Raw genomic sequence first — 24,645 nt, 5'->3', positions numbered from 1 at the left:
CTTCAGGAGGAATACCAGAAGCCGTCAAGATCCAGGACTCAAGAGCCACGCCGTCAATCTGAGAGCCGCAGAATTCTGGCGGAAAAACGGACCTTGTGAGAGAAGGTCTGGACGGTCCGGAAGATGCCACAGCACCTCTACGGACAGATGGAGCAGGTCTGGGTACCAAGCTCGCCTGGGCCAGTCCGGAGCAATGAGGATGACCCGACGGCCCTCCATTCTGATCTTGCGCAGAACTCTGGGCAAGAGAGCTAGAGGGGGAAACACGTAGGACAGACGAAACTGGGACCAATCTTGAACCAGAGCGTCCGCTGCAAAGGCCTGAGGATCGTGGGAGCGAGCCACGTAAACCGGAACCTTGTTGTGCCGGGATGCCATTAGATCCACTTCCGGAGTGCCCCACTTGCGGCAGATTGACTGAAACACTGCCGGATGCAGGGACCACTCGCCACTGTCCACGGTTTGACGGCTGAGATAATCTGCTTCCCAGTTTTCCACGCCTGGGATGTGGACTGCGGATATGGTGGACTTGGAGTCCTCCGTCCATTGAAGGATGCGTTGAACCTCCAACATTGCCAGGCGGCTGCGTGTCCCGCCTTGGTGATTGATGTAGGCAACCGCTGTCGCGTTGTCTGACTGGACTCGGATGTGCTTGCCCGCCAAAAGGTGGTGAAAGGCTAGGAGAGCTAGAAGCACAGCTCTGGTTTCCAGCACATTGATCGAGAGGGCTGACTCGGACGGAGTCCAAGTGCCCTGTGCTCGGTGGTGGAGACATACCGCTCCCCAGCCGGATAGACTGGCATCCGTGGTGAGGATCACCCAGGACGGGGCCAGGAAGGAGCGTCCCTGAGACAGAGAGAGGGGCCGAAGCCACCACTGAAGGGAGCCCCTGGTCTGTGGCGACAGAGCCACTAGCCTGTGCAAGGAGGAAGTCCGCTTGTCCCAACAGCGGAGAATGTCCAGCTGCAGAGGACGCAGATGGAACTGGGCAAAGGGAACAGCCTCCATTGACGCCACCATCTGACCCAGCACCTGCATGAGGTGACTGATGGAATGACGGCGGGGCCTCAGCAGAGAGCGCACCGCCAGATGGAGGGACTGCTGTTTGACTAAGAGCAGCTTCACAAGTGCCGGCAGAGTCTCGAACTGCATCCCCCTAGGTACGTGAGCCTCTGGGTCGGAGTCAGAGTGGATTTGGGCAGAATGACAAGCCACCCGAATTGGGCTAGAGTGGCGAGAGTGAGCGAGACACTCCGCTGACAGTCTGCGCTGGATGAAGCCTTGACTAGAAGGTCGTCCAGGTAAGGAATCACTGCCAACCCCTGGAGGTGCAGAACCGCAACCACTGCTGCCATGACCTTGGTGAATACTCGAGGGGCCGTGGCTAACCCGAAGGGGAGAGCCACGAATTGGAAATGTTCCTCTCCGATTGCAAAACGTAGCCAACGCTGGTGTGAAACTGCAATTGGCACATGCAGATAGGCATCTCTGATGTCGATGGATGCCAGGAAATCTCCTTGGGTCATTGAGGCAATGACTGATCGCAGAGACTCCATGCGAAAATGCCGCACCTGAACATGATTGTTGAGAAGCTTGAGATGCAGGATGGGCCGGAAGGAACCGTCCTTTTTGGGGACTAGGAAGAGATTTGAGTAGAAACCTCTGAACCGTTCCCGGGCGGGAACCGGTACAATTACTCCGTTGGCCTGCAAGGATGCCACGGCCTGAGAGAAGGCGGCGGCCTTGGAGCAGGGGGGAGTTGACAGAAAAAATCTGTTTGGCGGGCTGGAAGAGAATTCTATCCTGTAGCCGTGGGAGATGATATCCCGCACCCACTGATCGGAGACGTGTTGAAACCACACGTCGCCAAAGTGGGAGAGCCTGCCACCGACTAAGGACGTTGCTGGCGCGGCCAGATAGTCAAGAGGAGGCTGCCTTAGTGACAGCAGCTCCTGCGGTCTTCTGTGGATGCGCCTTTGTGCGCCAGTTGGGTTTTTGGTCCTTGGCTGAGTTAGTGGACGAGGCCGAGGGCTTAGAGGATGACCAGTTGGAGGAACGAAAGGAACGAAACCTCGACTGGTTCCTACCCTGGGCAGGTTTCCTGGTTTTAGTTTGTGGCATGGAAGTACTCTTCCCGCCAGTCGCTTCCTTAATAATTTCATCCAGTTGTTCACCGAATAGCCTGGATCCAGCAAAAGGGAGCCCAGCAAGGTACTTCTTTGAAGAAGCATCTGCCTTCCACTCTCGAAGCCACAAGATTCTGCCGATAGCGAGGGAATTAGCCGAAGCCACCGCAGTACAATGAGAAGCCTCCAGCATGGCAGACATGGCATAGGATGAAAAAGCTGAAGCTTGGGAAGTTAAGGCAACCATTTCGGGCATAGATTCCCTGGTGAGGGAATGCATCTCCTCTAGAGAAGCAGAGATGGCTTTGAGAGCCCACACTGCTGCAAAAGATGGGGAGAACGAGGCCCCTGCCGCCTCATATACAGATTTGGCCAGAAGGTCAACCTGGCGGTCAGTGGAATCCTTAAGAGAGGTGCCATCAGCCACTGATACAACGGTCCGGGCTGAGAGTCTAGACACCGGAGGGTCTACCTTTGGTGAATGAGCCCACTCCTTGACCACCTCAGGTGGAAAGGGAAAACGGTCATCAGAACCACGCTTTGGGAAGCGTTTGTCAGGACAGGCCCTAGGCTTGGTCACAGTGGCCTGAAAACTGGAGTGGTTAAAGAACACACTCCTTGTCCTCTTAGGCAAGGTAAACTGGTGCTTTTCTGCCAGAGAGGGTTGTTCCTCTGATACTGGCGGATTGAGGTCCAGTACAGAATTAATGGACGCAATCAAATCACTAACATCTGAGTCACTTTCGGACAGATCAATGGGGCACATGGAGGTAGCCTCCGAGCCCCCAGTAAAGGCGTCCTGCGAGTCAGCTCTTGAATCAGAGCCGCGGGACGAGGAAGAAGAGGGGACCCTGCGTCTCCTTTTAGGAGGATGGGGTCTGGGACCAGATGAAGAATCCTCTGTGAGCTCCGCTGAGAGAGCCCTAGCAGCAGAGGCGCCCTGAGAAGGGGGCTGATGCATGTTCAGCAAAGTCCGGGACAGCTGTCCCATGGAGTCGGCAAAAGACTGGGAGATTGACCTAGAGAAGGATTCTACCCAAGCCGGGGGTTCAGCCACCGGAGCCGGAGCAGCCGGAGGGACCACTGTGGGTGCGATTCCAGGCTGAGGCATTGTCAGGTTAGAGCAGGCATCACAATGTGGATATGTGCTCGGTTCAGGCAGCACGAGCTTACATGCAGTGCATATTGAGTACAGCCTTGCAGCCTTGCTACTCGTGTGAGACATGCTGCTGAAGTTGAGGCTCTGAGCCAGAATGACCCCCAGAGAGTATATAAGAAGGTCCACAACCGGAGGTTGTGGCTTACCAGACCGTTTGTGTGCCCTCCAGATCCCACAGCCCGGACCCCCAAGCAGCTTAGCAGGGATGCTGCAGCCAGCGCTGATCCAGAGAAAAACGCTGAGAAAATGGCGCCGGAGCGAGGAGAGGGGGCGGGACCTGCTCTGAGAGCGGGATCTGGAGGGCCAAGGAGACTTACAGGGGAGGGGACATGTACTCAGAGAGGAGTGTCCCTCCCCTGTGCCGAACGGCCGCTGGGCGGAGCCGCACTGTCCCTCTGCATGATTGACATGCGAGGGCAGTGAAATCGAAAGTAGGCCTCCGGCGAAGCCGGGGCCTAAATTTAAGCGATGCGGCCGGCGCGCAGGCACCATCGGCGCGGTTCTCAGGCAACAACCAGAGAACCGGCCGGAAATGTCAGAACAGTTACACAGCACACTCTCCCACCATATAAAGTACCGGGACCCCCCGAATATAAACGTCTCAGGTACTTAGCTTGCTGAGACGCAGGGTTCCAAGTCCCTGGGGATGAGTGCTCCGTCCAGCAGGATCCTGTAGGGCTGCGGATGGAGACCGGTCTCCTGCAAAGCAAGGAGAACCGTGCTGGCTCCCACTTCAAGCCAGAGCCCGAGGGATGGTGAAGGAGCGTGGCATGTAAGGCTCCAGCCCTGGAATCAACCATAACAACACCGCCGACACAGTGGGGTGAGAAGGGACATGCCGGGGGTCCAGGCTTGGACCCACTTTTCTTCAAAAACTTTCCAAAAATGAAAAATCAGATGAGAATGCATGTGTGGATGCTCCATCCCCTCCTGAACACAAAGCAATGAACTGGCTAGATCTGGTTATCCAGGGGGTGTATATGCTCAGAGGGAGGAGCTACACTTTTTAGTGTAGTACTTTGTGTGTCCTCCGGAGGCAGAAGCTATACACCCAATGTCTGGGTCTCCCATAGGAACGATAAAGAAAACCAAAACACAAAAAGAAGGGAATTTTGTTTACTTACCGTAAATTCCTTTTCTTCTAGCTCCTATTGGGAGACCCAGACAATTGGGTGTATAGCTTCTGCCTCCAGAGGCCACACAAAGTATTACACTTTAAAAAGTGTAACCCCTCCCCTCTGCCTACACACCCCCCCATGCATCACGGGCTCCTCAGTTTTGGTGCAAAAGCAGGAAGGAGGAAACTTATAAATTGGTCTAAGGTAAATTCAATCCGAAGGATGTTCGGAGAACTGAAAACCATGAACCAAAAGAACAATTCAATATGAACAACATGTGTACACAAAAGAACAAACAGCCCGAAGGGAACAGGGGCGGGTGCTGGGTCTCCCAATAGGAGCTAGAAGAAAAGGAATTTACGGTAAGTAAACAAAATTCCCTTCTTCTTTGTCGCTCCATTGGGAGACCCAGACAATTGGGACGTCCAAAAGCAGTCCCTGGGTGGGTAAAAGAATACCCCGATAAAAAGAGCAGACAACGGCCGTCCTCTTACAGGTGGGCAACCGCCGCCTGAAGGACCAGTCTACCTAGGCTGGCATCCGCCGAAGCATAGGTATGCACCGGATAGTGTTTCGTGAAAGTGTGCAGACTAGACCAGGTAGCTGCCTGACACACCTGCTGAGCCGTCGCCCGGTGCCGCAATGCCCAGGACGCACCCACGGCTCTGGTAGAATGGGCTTTCAGCCCTGAAGGAATAGGAAGCCCAGAAGAACGGTAGGCTTCAAAAATCGGTTCCTTGATCCACCGAGCCAAGGTTGACTTGGAAGCCTGCGACCCCTTACGCTGGCCAGCGACAAGGACAAAGAGTGCATCAGAACGGCGCAGTGGCGCCGTGCGAGACACGTAGATCCGGAGTGCTCTCACTAGATCTAACAAATGCAAATCCTTTTCACATTGGTGAATTGGATGAGGGCAAAATGAAGGTAAGGAGATATCCTGATTGAGATGAAAAGGGGACACCACCTTGGGGAGAAAGTCCGGGACCGGACGCAGAACCACCTTATCCTGGTGAAATACCAGGAAGGGGGCTTTGCATGACAGCGCTGCAAGCTCTGACACTCTTCGGAGTGACGTAACTGCCACTAGAAATGCCACCTTCTGCGAAAGACGTGATAGAGAGACATCCCGCAGCGGCTCAAAAGGTGGTCTCTTTAGAGCCCGTAGAACCCTGTTGAGATCCCAGGGTTCCAGCGGCCGCTTGTAAGGTGGGACTATGTGGCAAACTCCCTGCAGGAACGTGCGGACCTGCGGAAGCCTGGCTAGACTCTTTTGAAAAAACACGGAAAGCGCCGATACTTGTCCCTTGAGAGAGCCGAGAGACAAACCCTTGTCCATTCCGGATTGAAGGAAGGAAAGAAACGTGGGTAAGGCAAACGGCCAGGGGGTAAACCCCTTATCAGAGCACCAGGCTAAGAAGATCCTCCAAGCCCTGTGATAGATCTTGGCTGACATTGGTTTCCTGGCCTGTCTCATAGTGGCAATGACCTCTTGAGATAACCCTGAGGACGCTAGGAGCCAGGACTCAATGGCCATACAGTCAGGTTGAGGGCCGCAGAATTCAGATGGAAAAATGGGCCTTGAGACAGCAAGTCTGGTCGGTCTGGGAGCGCCCACGGTTGACCCACCGTGAGGTGCCACAGGTCCGGGTACCACGACCTCCTCTGCCAGTCTGGAGCGACGAGGATTGCGCGGCGGCAGTCGGACCTGATCTTGCGCAACACTCTGGGCAGCATTGCCAGAGGAGGGAATACATAAGGCAGTCGAAACTGCGACCAATCCTGAACTAAGGCGTCCGCCGCCAGAGCTCTGTGATCCTGAGACCGTGCCATGAATGCCGGAACTTTGTTGTTGTGCCGAGACGCCATGAGATCGACGTCCGGCGTTCCCCAGCGACAACAGATCTCTTGAAACACGTCCGGGTGAAGAGACCATTCCCCTGCGTCCATGCCCTGGCGACTGAGAAAGTCTGCTTCCCAGTTTTCTACGCCCGGGATGTGAACCGCGGAGATGGTGGAGGCTGTGGCCTCCGCCCACAGCAGAATCCGCCGAACTTCTTGGAAGGCTTGACGACTGCGAGTGCCGCCCTGGTGGTTGATGTACGCGACCGCCGTGGCGTTGTCCAACTGTATGCGGATCTGCCTGCCCTCCAGCCACCGATGGAACGCTTTTAGGGCTAGATACACTGCCCTTATCTCCAGAACATTGATCTGAAGGGAGGACTCTGTCGGAGTCCAGGTTCCCTGAGCCTTGTGGTGGAGAAAAACCGCTCCCCACCCTGACAGACTCGCGTCCGTCGTGACCACAGCCCAGGATGGGGGCAGGAAAGATTTTCCCTTTGACAGAGAAGTGGGAAGAAGCCACCACTGAAGAGAGTTCTTGGCTGCCAGAGAGAGAGAGAGACGTTCCTGTCTAAGGACGTCGACCTCTTGTCCCATTTGCGGAGAATGTCCCATTGGAGTGGGCGCAGATGAAACTGCGCAAAGGGAACTGCCTCCATTGCTGCCACCATCTTCCCCAGGAAGTGCATGAGGCGCCTCAAGGGGTGTGACTGGGCCCGAAGGAGAGATTGCACCCCTGTTTGCAGCGAACGCTGTTTGTCCAGCGGTAGCTTGACTATCGCTGAGAGAGTATGAAACTCCATCCCGAGGTAAGTCAGTGATTGGGTCGGAGTCAATTTTGACTTTGGGAAATTGATGATCCACCCGAACCTCTGGAGAGTCTCCAGAGCCACGGTCAGACTGTGTTGACATGCCACCCGGGAGGGTGCCTTGACTAGGAGATCGTCTAAGTACGGGATCACCGAGTGGCCCTGAGAGTGTAGGACTGCCACAACCGATGCCATGACCTTGGTGAAGACCCGTGGGGCTGTCACCAGGCCGAAAGGCAGTGCCACAAACTGAAGGTGTTCGTCCACGATGGCGAAACGCAGGAAGCGTTGATGCCCTGGAGCGATTGGCACATGGAGATAGGCATCCCTGATGTCGATTGATGCTAGGAAGTCTCCTTGGGACATCGAAGCGATGACAGAGTGGAGGGATTCCATGCGAAACCGCCTGGTTCTCACATGTCTGTTGAGCAATTTGAGGTCCAAAACGGGACGGAATGAACCGTCCTTTTTTGGTACCACGAACAGGTTGGAGTAAAAACCGCGACCACGTTCCTGAAGGGGAATGGGGATCACAACTCCTTCTGTCTTCAGAGTGTCCACCGCCTGAAAAAGTGCCACGGTTCGCTCGGGGGGCGGAGATGTTCTGAAAAAACGAGTCGGAGGACGAGAGCTGTACTCTATCCTGTAACCGTGAGACAATGTCCCTCACCCATCGGTCTTGGACATGTGGCCACCAGGCGTCGCAAAAGCGGGAGAGCCTGCCACCGACCGAGGATGCGGTTTGGGGAGGCCGAAAGTCATGAGGAGGCCGCCTTGGAGACGGTGCCTCCGGCGGTCTTTGGAGGACGTGACTTAGACCGCCATGGAGAAGAGTTTCTCTGGCTCTTCTGTGGCCTGTTGGACGAGGAGGATTGGGATCTGGCTGAGGGCCGAAAGGACCGAAACCTCGATTGAATTTTTCGTTGCTGAGGTCTCTTTGGTTTGGGCTGGGGTAAGGACGAGTCCTTTCCCTTGGATTGCTTGATAATTTCATCCAATTGTTCGCCAAACAATCGGTCGCCAGAAAAAGGCAAACCGGTCAAGAACTTCTTGGAAGCAGAGTCTGCCTTCCATTCGCGTAGCCACATGGCCCTGCGGACTGCCACCGAATTGGCGGATGCTACCGCTGTACGGCTAGCCAAGTCCAGGACAGCATTCATGGCGTAGGATGAAAAAAAACGACGCCTGAGAAGTCAAAGACGCTACTTGCGGAGCCGAGGTACGGGTGACCGCATTAATCTCAGACAGACAAGCTGAGATAACCTGGAGTGCCCACACTGCTGCAAAGGATGGGGCAAAGGACGCGCCTATGGCTTCATAGATGGATTTCATTAGGAGCTCTATCTGCCTGTCCGTGGCATCCTTGAGCGTTGAACCGTCAGCCACTGCTACTACGGATCTAGCCGCCAGTCTAGAGACTGGAGGATCCACCTTGGGACATTGAGCCCAACCCTTAACTACGTCAGAGGGGAAGGGGTAACGTGTGTCATTAAGGCGTTTAGTAAAGCGCTTGTCCGGGAAAGCCCTGTGCTTCTGGACAGCATCTCTGAAATTCGAGTGATCGAAGAAAACACTCCGAGTACGTTTGGGAAACCTAAACTGGTGCTTCTCCTGCTGTGCGGCCGACTCCTCTATAGGTGGAGTTGGGGGAGAAAGATCTAGCACCTGGTTGATGGACGCTATAAGGTCATTTACTATGGAGTCCCCTTCAGGTGTATCAAGATTGAGAGCAACGTCAGGGTCAGAGTCCTGGGCTGCGACCTCCGCCTCATCCTCTAGAGAGTCCTCAAGCTGAGACCCCGAACAGCGTGATGAAGTTGGTGGAAGATTCTAAGCGAGTCCGCTTAGCCGGTCTGGGACTGCGGTCCGTGCCGGAGTCCTCCACGTAATAACTAGAGGCCACCCCAGGTAGCATAGCCGCACAAGAGGTACAGGTTGCAAAGAAGGGAATTTTGTTTACTTACCGTAAATTCCTTTTCTTCTAGCTCCAATTGGGAGACCCAGACAATTGGGTGTATAGCTATGCCTCCGGAGGCCACACAAAGTATTACACTAAAAGTGTAAAGCCCCTCCCCTTCTGCCTATACACCCCCCGTGCTCCCACGGGCTCCTCAGTTTTGGTGCAAAAGCAAGAAGGAGGAAAAAATTATAAACTGGTTTAAAGTAAATTCAATCCGAAGGAATATCAGAGAACTGAAACCATTCAACATGAACAACATGTGTACACAAAAAAACAGGGGCGGGAGCTGGGTCTCCCAATTGGAGCTAGAAGAAAAGGAATTTACGGTAAGTAAACAAAATTCCCTTCTTCTTTGTCGCTCCATTGGGAGACCCAGACAATTGGGACGTCCAAAAGCAGTCCCTGGGTGGGTAAATAATACCTCATAATAGAGCCGTAACGGCTCCGTCCTACAGGTGGGCAACCGCCGCCTGAAGGACTTGCCTACCTAGGCTGGCATCTGCCGAAGCATAGGTATGCACCTGATAGTGTTTAGTGAAAGTGTGCAGGCTCAACCAGGTAGCTGCCTGACACACCTGCTGAGCCGTAGCCTGGTGTCGCAAGGCCCAGGACGCTCCCACGGCCCTGGTAGAATGGGCCTTCAGCCCTGAGGGAACCGGAAGCCCCGAGGAACGATAAGCTTCGAGAATTGGTTCCTTGATCCACCGAGCCAAGGTTGATTTGGAAGCTTGTGTCCCTTTACGCTGGCCAGCGACAAGGACAAAGAGTGCATCCGAGCGGCGCAGGGGCGCCGTACGAGAAATGTAGACTCTGAGTGCTCTCACCAGATCTAACAAGTGCAAATCCTTTTCACACTGGTGAACTGGATGAGGGCAAAAAGAAGGTAAGGAGATATCCTAATTGAGGTGAAAGGGGGATACCACCTTAGGGAGGAATTCCGGAACCGGACGCAGAACCACCTTGTCCTGGTGAAACACCAGGAAAGGAGCTTTGCAAGACAACGCTGCTAGCTCAGACACTCTCCGAAGTGAAGTGACTGCTACTAGGAAAACCACTTTCTGCGAAAGGCGTGCGAGAGAAATATCCCTCATTGGCTCGAACGGTGGTTTCTGAAGAACCATCAGCACCCTGTTCAGATCCCAGGGTTCTAACGGACGCTTGTAAGGAGGGACGATGTGACAAACCCCTTGCAGGAATGTGCGTACCTGTGGAAGTCTGGCCAGGCGCTTCTGAAAAAACACAGAGAGCGCAGAGACTTGTCCCTTAAGGGAGCCGAGCGACAAACCCTTTTCCAATCCGGATTGAAGAAAGGACAGAAAAGTGGGCAAGGCAAATGGCCAGGGAGAAAAACCCTGAGCAGAGCACCACGACAGGAATATTTTCCACGTCCTGTGGTAGATCTTGGCGGAGGATGGTTTCCTAGCCTGTCTCATAGTGGCAATGATCTCTTGAGATAATCCTGAAGACGCTAAGATCCAGGACTCAATGGCCACACAGTCAGGTTGAGGGCCGCTGAATTCAGATGGAAAAACGGCCCTTGAGACAGCAAGTCTGGTCGGTCTGGTAGTGCCCACGGTTGGCCGACCGTGAGATGCCACAGGTCCGGGTACCACGACCTCCTCGGCCAGTCTGGAGCGACGAGGATGGCGCGGCGGCAGTCGGCCCTGATCTTGCGTAACACTCTGGGCAACAGTGCCAGAGGAGGAAACACATAAGGGAGTTGAAACTGCGACCAATCCTGAACTAAGGCGTCTGCCGCCAGAGCTCTGTGATCGTGAGATCGTGCCAAGAATGCCGTGACCTTGTTGTTGTGCCGGGACGACATTAGGTCGACGTCCGGCATCCCCCAGCGGCAACAGATCTCCTGAAACACATCCGGGTGAAGGGACCATTCCCCTGCGTCCATGCCCTGGCGACTGAGAAAGTCTGCTTCCCAGTTTTCCACGCCCGGGATGTGAACTGCGGAGATGGTGGAGGCCGTGGCTTCCACCCACATCAAAATACGCCGGACTTCCTGGAAGGCTTGCCGACTGCGTGTTCCCCCTTGGTGGTTGATGTAAGCCACCGCTGTGGAGTTGTCCGACTGAATTCGGATCTGCTTGCCTTCCAGCCACTGCTGGAACGCTTTTAGGGCAAGATACACTGCCCTGATCTCCAGAACATTGATCTGAAGTGAGGACTCTTGCTGAGTCCACGTACCCTGAGCCCTGTGGTGGAGGAAGACTGCTCCCCACCCTGACAGACTCGCGTCCGTCGTGACCACCGCCCAGGATGGGGGTAGGAAGGATTTCCCCTTCGATAATGAAGTGGGAAGAAGCCACCACCGAAGGGAAGCTTTGGTTGCCTGAGAGAGAGAGACGTTCCTGTCTAGGGACGTCGGCTTCCTGTCCCATTTTCGTAGGATGTCCCATTGAAGAGGACGCAGGTGAAACTGCGCGAAAGGGACTGCCTCCATTGCTGCCACCATCTTCCCCAGGAAGTGCATGAGGCGCCTCAAGGGGTGTGACTGACCTTGAAGGAGAGATTGCAACCCTGTCTGCAGTGACCGCTGTTTGTTCAGCGGAAGTTTCACTATCGCTGAGAGAGTATGAAACTCCATGCCAAGATATGTCAGCGATTGGACCGGTGTCAGATTTGACTTTGGAAAATTGATGATCCACCCGAAACTCTGGAGAGTCTCCAGAGTAACGTTGAGGCTGTGTTGGCATGCCTCTTGAGAGGGTGCCTTGACCAGCAGATCGTCTAAGTAAGGTATCACCGAGTGACCCTGAGAGTGGAGGACCGCAACTACTGTAGCCATGACCTTGGTGAAAACCCTTGGGGCTGTCGCCAGGCCGAACGGCAGTGCCGCGAACTGAAGGTGTTCGTCTCTCATGGCGAAGCGCAGGAAGCGCTGATGCTCTGGAGCAATCGGTACGTGGAGATAAGCATCTTTGATATCGATCGATGCAAGGAAATCTCCTTGGGACATTGAGGCGATGACGGAGCGGAGGGATTCCATCCGGAACCGCCTGGTCTTTACGTGTTTGTTGAGCAGTTTTAGGTCCAGAACAGGACGGAAAGATCCGTCCTTCTTTGGAACCACAAACAGGTTGGAGTAAAAACCGTGACCCTGTTGCTGATGAGGAACCGGGACCACCACTCCTTCTGCCTTCAGAGTGCCCACCGCCTGCAGAAGAGCATCGGCTCGCTCGGGAGGCGGAGATGTTCTGAAGAATCGAGTCGGAGGACGAGAGCTGAACTCTATCCTGTAACCGTGAGACAAAATGTCTCTCACCCAACGGTCTTTTACCTGTGGCAGCCAGGTGTCGCAAAAGCGGGAGAGCCTGCCACCGACCGAGGATGCGGTGTGAGGAGGCCGTAAGTCATGAGGAAGCCGCCTTGGTAGCGGCACCTCCGGCGGTCTTTTTAGGGCGTGACTTAGACCGCCATGAATCGGAGTTCCTCTGATCCTTCTGGGGCCTTTTGGACGAGGAGAATTGGGACCTGCCCGCACCCCGAAAGGACCGAAACCTCGACTGTCCCCTCCTCTGTTGGGATGTGTTTGGTTTGGCCTGGGGTAAGGATGTTTCCTTTCCCTTGGATTGTTTGATGATTTCATCCAATCTCTCACCAAACAAACGGTCGCCAGAAAATGGCAAACTGGTTAAGCACTTTTTGGAAGCAGAATCTGCCTTCCATTCCCGTAGCCACAAGGCCCTGCGTATTGCCACCGAATTGGCGGATGCTACCGCCGTACGGCTCGCAGAGTCCAGGACAGCATTAATAGCGTAGGACGCAAATGCCGACGTTTGAGAGGTTATGGACGCCACATGCGGCGCAGACGTACGTGTGAGTGCGTCAATTTGCGCTTGACCCGCAGAGATAGCTTGGAGTGCCCATACGGCTGCGAATGCTGGAGCAAAAGACGCGCCGATAGCTTCATAGATGGATTTCAACCAGAGCTCCATCTGTCTGTCAGTGGCATCCTTGAGTGAAGCCCCATCTTCAACTGCAACTATGGATCTAGCCGCCAGTCTGGAGATTGGAGGATCCACCTTGGGACACTGAGTCCAGCCCTTGACCACGTCAGGGGGGAAGGGATAACGTGTATCCTTAAGGCGCTTGGAAAAACGCTTATCAGGACAAGCTCGGTGTTTCTGGACTGCCTCTCTGAAGTCAGAGTGGTCCAGAAACATACTCGTTGTACGCTTGGGAAACCTGAAACGGAATTTCTCCTGCTGAGAAGCTGACTCCTCTGCTGGAGGAGCTGAAGGAGAAATATCCAACATTTGATTGATGGACGTGATAAGATCATTCACTATGGCGTCCCCATCAGGAGTATCAAGGTTGAGAGCGGCCTCAGGATCAGAATCCTGATCAGCTACCTCCGCTTCATCATACAGAGAGTCCTCCCGCTGAGACCCTGAACAATGTGATGATGTCGAGGGAAATTCCCAGCGAGCTCGCTTAGGCGGTCTGGGGCTGCGGTCCGTGTCAGAGACCTCACCCTGGGATCTATGAGACACCCCGGAAGAACATTGTTGTTCCGAATGAGGGGGACCAGGGAGCAATGATTCCCCAGTGCCCATGGCCTGCGGTACTGGTCTGGACTGCAAAGCTTCTAATATCTTAGCCATAGTCTCAGAAAGTCTTTCAGTAAAAACTGCAAACTCTGTCCCTGTCACCTGGACAGTGTTAGCAGGTGGTTCCTCCTGGGCCACCCTTAGCAGAGGCTCCGGCTGAGTAAGTGCCACAGGGGCCGAGCATTGCACACAATGAGGGTCAGTGGAACCTGCCGGCAGTATAGCCGTACATGCGGCGCAGGCAGCATAGTAAGCCTGTGTTTTGGCACCCTTGCTTCTTGTGGACGACATGCTGTTGTCTCCTCTGAGCAATCCAGGAGGGTATATAGCCAAAAATCAACCGTACACCATACAGTGTAAAGTATAGCCTATAATCATATAATCTATAAGTACACTTCTGCACTAGTGGGGCCAGCACCTCAGGTGCTGCTTACCGCCCGCGCAATGCGGTTGTGTGGTCACCAGAATCCCTGCCTGGGTCTCCCTGAGCTTGTCTCCCCTCTCCAGCGTCAGAAGAGCTGACAGGAATGGCTGCCGGCGTCCTGAGGAGAGGAGGGGGCCGTGGGCGTGCCCTAGAAAGTGCGGGAATCTGGTGCCCCACTGTGCACAGTGAGGGGGGTGGAGTATGCAAAGCATGTTCCAGCCCCAGTGCTGACGTCCTGTACAGCGTCCCGCCCTTCCTCTGACTGGCAGGCCTGGGGGCGGGAAAAAAGTGAGACTAGGCCGCAAAAGCCGGGGACTAAAGTTATAAGCGCGGCCGGCTTTTGAGCGCGGTCGGCGCGGTAGTCCCCGGCGTACTAACATTCCCAGTCGCGCTGCAGTGTGAAATGGCAGCGCGCGGTCAGCGCGGTAGTCCCCAGTAACACTAACACACCCAGCCACGCTGCAGTGTGTGATGGCACAAGCGCGGTCAGCGCTGCGGTCCCCGGCGCACTAACACACCCAGCAATGCTGGAGTGTTTCTGTGCGCTGTCCCTACGGGGACACAGAGTACCTCAAAGTAGCAGGGCCTTGTCCCTGACGATAATCGGCTCCTTATCCAGCAGAGTCCCCAGGAGTTGTGGATGGAGCACGGTTCCCTGTGCCTGGAGACCGATTAGGATCCCACTTCACCCAGAGCCCTAAGGGGATGGGGAAGGAAAACAGCATGTGGGCTCCAGCCTCCGTACCCGCAATGGGTACCTCAACCTTAACAACACCGCCGACAAGAGTGGGGTGAGAAGGGAGCATGCTGGGGGCCCTGTTATGGGCCCTCTTTTCTTCCATCCGACATAGTCAGCAGCTGCTGCTGACTAAGCTGTGGAGCTATGCGTGGATGTCTGCCTCCTTCGCACAAAGCATGAAAACTGAGGAGCCCGTGGGAGCACGGGGGGTGTATAGGCAGAAGGGGAGGGGCTTTACACTTTTAGTGTAATACTTTGTGTGGCCTCCGGAGGCATAGCTATACACCCAATTGTCTGGGTCTCCCAATGGAGCGACAAAGAAATAACCCTGTGCCTTGGCACCCTTGCTCCTTGTGAACGACATGCTGTTGTCTCCCAGGAGCGTGATCACTGAGGGATATATAGCCACAAGCTAACAGTACAGCCGAACCGAGAAAAACAAGTATAATATATATATGTGGCTTACTGACCGCACAAGCGGTGTGTGGCCACCAGATTCCCTGCCTCGGGTCTCCCAGAGATGCAGCCAGAAGTCCTCCACCGGCAGAATGTGCTTAAAACATGGCTGTCGGCGTTCACAGGGGAGGAGGGAGCCGTGGGCGTAACTACAAAAGTGCGGGAATCTGGTGCCCCAGAGTGATTAGTGACGGGGGCGGAGGACAGCCAAGTGTGCTCCAGCCCTCACTGTCGGCGTCAGACCGACCGTCCCGCCCTTACCCCTGACTGGCAGGCCAGGGGGCGGGAGTTTAATGCACTAGGCCGCAAAAGCCGGGTACTAAAGTTAAAACCGCGGCCGGCCAGCAGGTGCGGTCGGCGCGGTAGTCCCGGTCTCATACCAACACCGCAGTCGCTGCAGCGTCTGAGGCCAAGGTGCTCCATGCACCGTCCCCAAGGGGACACAGAGTACCTGTAGATGCAGGGCCCTGTCCCTGATGATACTCGGTCTCCTGTCCGTCAGAATCCCACAGGGGCTGCGGAGGGAGCCCGGTCCCAGTGCCTGGATGACCGGATAGGATCCCACTTCTCCCAGAGCCCCTAAGGGATGGGGAAGGAAAACGGCATGTGGCTCCAGCCTGTGTACCCGCAATGGGTACCTCAACCTTAACAACACCGCCGACTTAGTGGGGTGAGAAGGGAGCATGCCGGGGGCCCTGTTAGGGCCCTCTTTTCTTCCATCCGATACAATCAGCAGCTGCTGCTGACTAAAATGGGAGCATGAGTGCATGTGTGCCTCCTTCAACACAAAGCATAAAACTGAGGAGCCCGTGATGCACGGGGGGGTGTATAGGCAGAGGGGAGGGGTTACACTTTTTAAAGTGTAAAACTTTGTGTGGCCTCCGGAGGCAGAAGCTATACACCCAATTGTCTGGGTCTCCCAATGGAGCGACAAAGAAAACTGCAACTTTGCTACCCCATCTGAGGCCAGCATGACGTAGGGGTGGAGACCCCGATTGCGGTGATGTGTCACTTACTAGACTTCATAAAATCACAGTTTTATCTGCTGCAGATCATCTAGTTCTCTGCATAATCCCGCCCACATCATCACTGATTGCATAGGCAGAAAGGTGCCAAAGTGTATACAGGAAGTTGCCAATCAGTGGTGGGGGCGGGGTTATACACAGCTTATCAATAAGGAGGAAAACATGGCAGCAGCTTTACTAGTCTCCTAGTGGTAATTTCCAACAGATAACACAGGTATTTTATCAAAACTATAGCAAGCAGCTCAGTAAGTGACACATCATTGGAATCATGGTCTCTGTTTCTTCATACACACACACACACACACACACACACATGGTGGCCATACAGGAACATGTCTGATCATGCCACATTTCCAAAGCAGGGGAGGGAGAATAAGTGATTATACAGACGACATAGAAGTGGCTTGCAGCTGCTGATTTCTGAGAGGTAAAACATTACCCTACCTGTTTTATCACAGGAGTGAGTGTTTCTGCTGCATCTCCAGTCCCATGAGCTTATCATAAATTAATTCAGTCAGATAGAAGTTCTGGCTGCCACTGAGCTTTGTTTGTCCCTGACTATAATCAGCTGAGAGGGCTCGAGGCGTGGCAGAAATACTCACTCCTGTGATAAAACAGACAGAGAAATGTTTTACCTCACAGAAAGAATCAACTGCTACCGTGTTTCCCCGAAAGTAGGACCCCCCCGAAAGTAAGGCAGGGTGGGGGTTTCGGGGGGGTCCGCCAATGTAGGGCACCCCCCGATTGTAAGGCAGGGTAGCGGGGGGGGGCCGGGGAATGTAAGGCCGCATATGGGTGGGGGTCCCTGGGGAAAGTACAGGAACTTACCGCTGCCGCTGTTCCCTCGCTCCATCCAGGCCTTCTCCAGTCTCGTGCCACCCGTGGTCCGCCTCCGGTGAATGGCCCCCGCAAGGCTCCCTGCTGGCCATCAGCTCGAGCTGTGATTGGCCAGTCAGCCGGCTCGCAGCTGATTGGCCCTCAGCTCAAGCTGCGATTGGCCAGTCAGCCGGCTCGCAGCTGATTGGCCCTCAGCTCGAGCTGCGATTGGCCAGTCAGCCGGCTCGCAGCTGATTGGCCCTCAGCTCGAGCTGCGATTGGCCAGTCAGCCGGCTCGCAGCTGATTGGCCGAAATCAGCCGCGACGTCACCGCCTGCAGGCTCGCTCCGATTTCGGTAAGTTCCGAAACTCTGTGTGTGTGTGTGTGTGTGTGTGTGTGTGTGTGTGTGTGTACGGTATGTGTATGGGTGCCGTATGGGGCTGTATGTGTCAGTGTGTGTGTACGGTACCGGTACGATATGTGTGTGGGTGCCGTGTGGGGCTGTACCGGTACCGTATGTGTCAGTGTGTGTGGTGGCAGAGTGGGGGGCAGAACCACTGTATGGGGAGGCTGCAGGGGGGAGGATGGGGTGGATGCCGGATCTCAAACAATGGGGAGGCTGCAGGGGGGAGGAAGGGGTGGATGCCGGATCTCAAACAATGGGGAGGCTGCAGGGGGGAGGAAGGGGTGGATGCCGGATCTCAAACAATGGGGAGGCTGCAGGGGGGAGGATTGTCATTTTTTTTCCAATGTAAGGCCTCCCCCGAAAGTAAGGCAGGGTGGGACTTTTGGGGGTAAAATTAATGTAAGACAGGGCCTTACTTTCGGGGAAACACGGTATCCCTTTTTGCCTTGTCTGTATACTCTTATTTCCTCCACTGGCCAGGAGATATATAGAACAGATACCAAATCCTGAAGAAGCCAGTTTTCGGCAATACACATGGTCTGACAAAGACTGGTATTAACATATTGTTTGTGTGATTTTTTTGCCCTCTTTTGCTATGTGTGAACTGTGTTTGTATATGTATTTTTCAATAAAAATGATATTTCTATTGGTAGGTGCCAATTTTCTTGCATAGTGACTCTTCTTTTAGCAATTTCTCCATATTCACAGGAAATGCCATGAAGGTTGTGTCACTGCTCTCACCATTCACCTTCATGGAAGTTCCACAAATTGTGTTTTCGGAATTTCTATACAGGTCAACAGAGAGAGGGGATGTGCGTGCATGGTCACGTGTTCATCCAGAACGGTGCGAGGCACAATCTTGTTCTCAAGATAAGTATACATATTCCACAAAGGTATCAGAAATCAACAATACAGCCAATAAATTAAAAAGGGCGCATTACCTTAGACCCCTTCTGAGTCGTTAACTAGTCCCCCATTAATTTGGGGCAGAAGTGATTGGCAGAGCAAGGTCGCTTCTTGCATTTTTTGACTATGGGCAATAATAAGTATACAATTTCTTTCCGAGAAAGGGCAGAAGACTTAGATCAGACCCTAAAATGCTGCTGAAGTACACAGAGGTGCCGGTCCATGTACTCCTTGCTGTGCAGATGGCGGACACTCACCACGGTCATTAGTAGCTTATCGAACCACTGCAGTTTCAGCTCGGATTTGGGCCACATGTCGGCACGCAGGGCAGTCTTCAGGAGGTTGACACAGCGGCGAGATAGCAGCTCTCCCGGAGATCCAGCCGTGTTTGAGTTGTCATTAACCTGCACAACAGAAAACAGATCACAGATTACCGGGACCGCCGCCAAGAAACATTCTCCATCACACCTTATGGACAAGGTAAAGGAGACAACGTGACGGGTGTTACAGAGGGATGTGCAGGCTTACTGATGTTAAGGAGCTAAAATGCTCCTTAGTCAACAGAAAGACTAGATATGAGAATAAAATTATCAAGTATGAATATTAAACAGGATGTCCACTACTTGGACAACCCCCTTCTCATTCCCCTTGTTCGCCTCCATAAAAATAAATAAGCCCATACTCCTCTCCGACGCGGCGGTGGTTCCAGTGATGCCTAAAGCCATGTTCCCCCAGCCCATGTGACGTTGTTATGTCATGAGAGCCTAATCAGCACCCAACTGAGAAAGCCGCGGAGACACCATCACATGTTTCTCAACGCTGGCAGGAAACTAGCCAGGTCTTTCACCGGGAAGGAACAACCATGGGAAGGGCAGTCTCCAGTCAAGGAGACCACCTATACCAAACATGGTATCCATCCACAGACAGCCGTTTCGGGGTATTTGCCCCTCCACACTGATGAGGGGCAAATACCCCGAAACGGCTGTCTGTGGATGGATACCATGTTTGGTGATGGTGTCTCCGCAGTGGATATGTTGATCTCCCTAAGGTCAACAATGCTTGCTTAAGTAATCAGCACCCAACGTCTGACTCCCCGCCTTCGGACATTTGAGCAGGATGCGAGTGCAGCGCTGACTTCCTTCCAAAGGCGGGGAGAGGGAAGTCAACGCAGATTGGTCTTTGGGTCTGCGTGTCATATCAATGTCACGTGGGCTCTGGGAACGCGACTAACTGGTATTAAAGAGGACTAACCACCAGGATTCTCCTATATAAACTAAAGCCAGTGCTGTACTGGCGCTATCATGCGGATTCTATACAAACTTTTAGTTGTGAGATCAGATGTATACTTTCTGAAATACAGGCAAGTAAAGTTTGTGAAATACACTGTTGATTGATAGCAGCTACAGAATATCTGATAGGTGGGTTGTGTTTTGGTAGTTATTCCCGCCCCTGTCTGCCTGTCCTTCGTCTCCATCTCTGTTATTACCGGGAAATGAAGGAGGGAGGAAGGACAGGCAGACAGGGGCGGGTATAACTAGCAAAACCCGACCCACCTATTAGAAATTGCATTGCACCTATCAATCAAATAACAGTTCATTTCACAAACTTTACTTGCCTGTATGTCAGAAAGTATACATCCGATCTCACAACTAAAGGTATGTATAGAATCAGCATGATAGTGCCAGTATAGCACTGGCTTTAGATTATATATGAAAATCCTGTTGGTAAGGCGACGCGCCCTGTTGGTAAGGCGACGCGCCCTGTTGGTAAGGCGACGCGCCCTGTTGGTAAGGCGACGCGCCCTGTTGGTAAGGCGACCCGCCCTGTTGGTAAGGCGACCCGCCCTGTTGGTAAGGCGACCCGCCCTGTTGGTAAGGCGACCCGCCCTGTTGGTAAGGCGACCCGCCCTGTTGGTAAGGCGACCCGCCCTGTTGGTAAGGCGACCCGCCCTGTTGGTAAGGCGACCCGCCCTGTTGGTAAGGCGACCCGCCCTGTTGGTAAGGCGACCCGCCCTGTTGGTAAGGCGACCCGCCCTGTTGGTAAGGCGATCCGCCCTGTTGGTAAGGCGACCCGCCCTGTTGGTAAGGCGACCCGCCCTGTTGGTAAGGCGACACGCCCTGTTGGTAAGGCGACACGCCCTGTTGGTAAGGTGACACGCCCTGTTGCATTTCTTACCTGGCAAGCTATCCTAATGAGGAAATTCACCACAGTGTCAGTGTGCTGCTTTTCAATAGGCTTCGTAATGACAGCATCTGCCCCTGGGAGTGACTGGCTGCGACCGAACACCTGTAATGAAAAAAAAGACCAAGACGTGAAAATGAAGCCGGCGATATTCCAGGAGAATCCAACTGGAGATGGAGCACCAATGCGGAAAGAAAGAAAAGCTTACAGTGCTAATTCCCCCTGTGGCCGTCCGGAAACGCTTTACATCCTGGCCGGCATCTACGGTCATGCTCCTCTTCACTCCTCCAGTGCCGGAGCTGCTAGCGTCCCCACTGCCATTGGCATCCATGTCAGAATCAGGCTAGTGGGGAAACAGAGCAAGATTAATTAGGTATGTGCGAGAATCCATTTAGTTCTAATAGAAACCATCTTGTCTTATAACTGAATGATGTCATAGGGCTCGGCTAACACTGATGGGCGGGGAAGTTTCACATTTCTGTTCACACCCTGCGGCTCTTATTGGTGCATATTTCAGAGGAGTTATTTCTTTGTTTGAGGTACTATATAAACTGGTCACATCATGTAATAAAGCAACTTTCAGTACACCACAAAGTGTGTGTGTGCTGCAATGGTTTCCCGAGCGCTCGTAAAACAAATCTTACTAATTTTCAGTTCAGGAGGTGTAGAAGGGGAGTATTTCACTCACAGGTACAATCCTGAGAATTAAGAATCTCCGTGCGTTAGATTATGGCAGCACTGTTTTACCTGGTCTTTTATTCTCTGCAGTTCCCACTTGATGACGACCTCCGCTAGATCCACAGCCAGTTTCCTCTGTTCTATAGTGACGCTTGGCGTGAACCCGAGCCGCTGCATGGCGCTCACCATGTGCTGCACCAGGTTGTGCCGCACAGGATAGTACACCTGAAAACACAAAGGCCACCAGTCAGTAGTGCATTTTTTGTCTGTTTTTTTTGTCTTTTTCTTAGCTGTTTTTTTTTTGTTTTTTTTTTCATTTGCACCAAACTCTTCCTTTTTAAAAGTTTTTGTGTGTTCTGTGTATTTCTTTTATATAATATAATATAATTATATATATATATATATATATATATATATATTTATATATATTATATATATGAAGGGAATTTTGTTTACTTACCGTAAATTCCTTTTCTTCTAGCTCCAATTGGGAGACCCAGACAATTGGGTGTATAGCTACTGCCTCCGGAGGCCACACAAAGCACTACACTTAAAAGTGTAAGGCCCCTCCCCTTCTGCCTATACACCCCCCGTGGGATCACGGGCTCCTCAGTTTTAGTGCAAGAGCAAGAAGGAGGAAAGCCAATAACTGGTTTAAAAACCAATTCGATCCGAAGAAACATCGGAGAACTGAAACCATTCAACATGAACAACATGTGTACCCGAAAAAACAAAAATCCCTAAGAAAACAGGGCGGGTGCTGGGTCTCCCAATTGGAGCTAGAAGAAAAGGAATTTACGGTAAGTAAACAAAATTCCCTTCTTCTTTGTCGCTCCTAATTGGGAGACCCAGACAATTGGGACGTCCAAAAGCAGTCCCTGGGTGGGTAAAATAACACCTCGTGATAGGGCCGTAAAAACAGCCCTTTCCTACAGGTGGGCAACCGCCGCCTGAAGGACTTGTCTACCTAGGCTGGCGTCCGCCGAAGCGTAGGTATGCACCTGATAATGCTTGGTAAAAGTGTGCAGACTCGACCAGGTAGCCGCCTGGCACACCTGCTGAGCCGTAGCCTGGTGCCGTAATGCCCAGGATGCACCCACGGCTCTGGTAGAATGGGCCTTCAGCCCTGAGGGAACCGGAATCCCAGCAGAACGGTAGGCTTCAAGAATTGGTTCCTTGATCCACCGAGCCAGGGTGGATTTGGAAGCTCGCGACCCTTTACGCTGACCAGCGACAAGGACAAAGAGTGCATCCGAGCGGCGCAGAGGCGCCGTGCGGGAAATGTAGATTCTGAGTGCTCTCACCAGATCCAACAAATGCAAATCCTTTTCACATTGATGAACTGGATGAGGACACAAAGAAGGTAATACGATATCCTGATTGAGATGAAAGGGGGATACCACCTTAGGGAGAAACTCCGGAATCGGGCGCAGAACCACCTTGTCCTGGTGAAACACCAGGAAGGGAGATTTGCATGACAGCGCTGCTAGCTCGGACACTCTCCGAAGAGACGTGACCGCTACTAGAAAGGCCACTTTCTGTGAAAGGTGAGAAAGGGAAACATCCCTCATAGGCTCGAAAGGCGGCTTCTAGAGAGCAATTAGAACCCTGTTCAGATCCCAGGGCTCTAACGGCCGCTTGTAAGGAGGGACGATATGACAAACCCCTTGCAGGAACGTGCGTACCTGAGGAAGTCGTGCTAGGCGTTTCTGAAAAAATACAGATAGCGCTGAGACTTGTCCTTTAAGGGAGCCTAGCGACAAACCTTTTTCCAAACCGGATTGCAGGAAGAAAGAAGAGTAGGCAATGCAAATGGCCAGGGAGAAACTCCCTGAGCAGAGCACCAAGATAAGAATATCTTCCACGTCCTGTGGTAGATCTTGGCGGAGGATGGTTTTCTAGCCTGTCTCATGGTGGCAATGACCTCTTGAGATAATCCTGAAGACGCTAGGATCCAGGACTCAATGGCCACACAGTCAGGTTCAGGGCCGCAGAATTCCGATGGAAAAACGGCCCTTGGGACAACAAGTCTGGTCGGTCTGGTAGTGCCCACGGTTGGCCTACCGTGAGGTGCCACAGATCCGGGTACCACGACCTCCTCGGCCAATCTGGAGCGACGAGGATGGCGCGGCGGCAGTCGGACCTGATCTTGCGCAGCACTCTGGGCAACAGTGCCAGAGGTGGGAACACATAAGGTAGCCGGAACTGCGACCAATCTTGAACTAAGGCGTCCGCCGCCAGAGCTCGGTGATCGTGAGACCGTGCCATGAAAGCCGGGACCTTGTTGTTGTGCCGGGACGCCATTAGGTCGACGTCCGGCATCCCCCAGCGGCGACAGATCTCCTGAAACACGTCCGGGTGAAGAGACCATTCCCCTGCGTCCATACCCTGGCGACTGAGGAAGTCTGCTTCCCAGTTTTCCACGCCTGGGATGTGAACTGCGGATATGGTGGATGCCATGTCTTCCACCCACGTCAGAATCCGCCGGACTTCCCGGAAGGCTTGCCGACTGCGTGTTCCTCCTTGGTGGTTGATGTATGCCACCGCTGTGGAGTTGTCCGACTGAATTCGGATCTGCTTGCCTTCCAGCCACTGCTGGAAGGCTTGTAGGGCAAGATACACTGCTCTGATTTCCAGAACATTGATCTGAAGGGTGGACTCTTGCTGAGTCCACGTACCTTGAGCCCTGTGGTGGAGAAAAACTGCTCCCCACCCTGAAAGACTCGCGTCTGTCGTAACCACCGCCCAGGATGGGGGTAGAAAGGACTTTCCTTTTGACAATGAGGTGGGAAGAAGCCACCACCGAAGAGATTCCTTGGCCGCCTGAGAAAGGGAGACGTTTCTGTCGAGGGACGTCGACTTCCCGTCCCATTGGCGGAGAATGTCCCATTGTAGTGGACGCAGATGAAACTGCGCGAAAGGGACTGCCTCCATTGTTGCTACCATCTTCCATAGGAAGTGCATGAGGCGTCTCAAGGGGTGTGACTGGCCTTGAAGGAGAGATTGCACCCCTGTCTGTAGTGAACGCTGTTTGTCCAGCGGAAGCTTCACTATCGCTGAGAGAGTATGAAACTCCATGCCCAGGTATGTTAGCGATTGGGTCGGGGTCAGATTTGACTTTGAAAAGTTGATGATCCACCCGAAACTCTGGAGAGTCTCCAGCGCAACGTTCAGGCTGTGTTGGCATGCCTCTTGAGAGGGTGCCTTGACAAGTAGATCGTCCAAATACGGGATCACAGAGTGACCTTGAGAGTGCAGGACTGCTACTACTGCTGCCATGACCTTGGTGAAGACCCGTGGGGCTGTCGCCAGCCCGAAAGGCAGAGCTACGAACTGAAGGTGTTCGTCTCCTATAACGAAGCGTAGAAAACGCTGGTGCTCTGGAGCAATCGGCACGTGGAGATAAGCATCCTTGATGTCTATTGATGCTAGGAAAT

The 24,645-nt window shown here is 53.3% G+C and overlaps 1 protein-coding gene across 1 annotated transcript in view; it reads right to left on the bottom strand.

The window, feature by feature from the left end:
- The window catches only part of TRRAP (transformation/transcription domain associated protein), a 467,034-nt gene that overhangs the window by 220,807 nt on the left and 221,582 nt on the right, over positions 1-24,645 (bottom strand). Inside the window, exons 41-44 of the mRNA XM_075319755.1 lie at positions 21,278-21,433; positions 20,739-20,873; positions 20,525-20,635; positions 18,607-18,753 (exon numbers count right to left, since the gene is read on the bottom strand). Coding sequence (XP_075175870.1) covers positions 18,607-18,753; positions 20,525-20,635; positions 20,739-20,873; positions 21,278-21,433 — 549 coding nt within the window. The remainder of the gene's footprint in view (positions 1-18,606; positions 18,754-20,524; positions 20,636-20,738; positions 20,874-21,277; positions 21,434-24,645) is intronic.

Source organism: Anomaloglossus baeobatrachus, chromosome 7 (assembly GCF_048569485.1).
Source record: "Anomaloglossus baeobatrachus isolate aAnoBae1 chromosome 7, aAnoBae1.hap1, whole genome shotgun sequence".
Lineage (NCBI taxonomy): Eukaryota > Metazoa > Chordata > Amphibia > Anura > Aromobatidae > Anomaloglossus > Anomaloglossus baeobatrachus.
The sequence above is the reverse complement of the archived record's forward strand: the minus strand, read 5'-3'. Positions and strand labels throughout refer to the sequence as shown.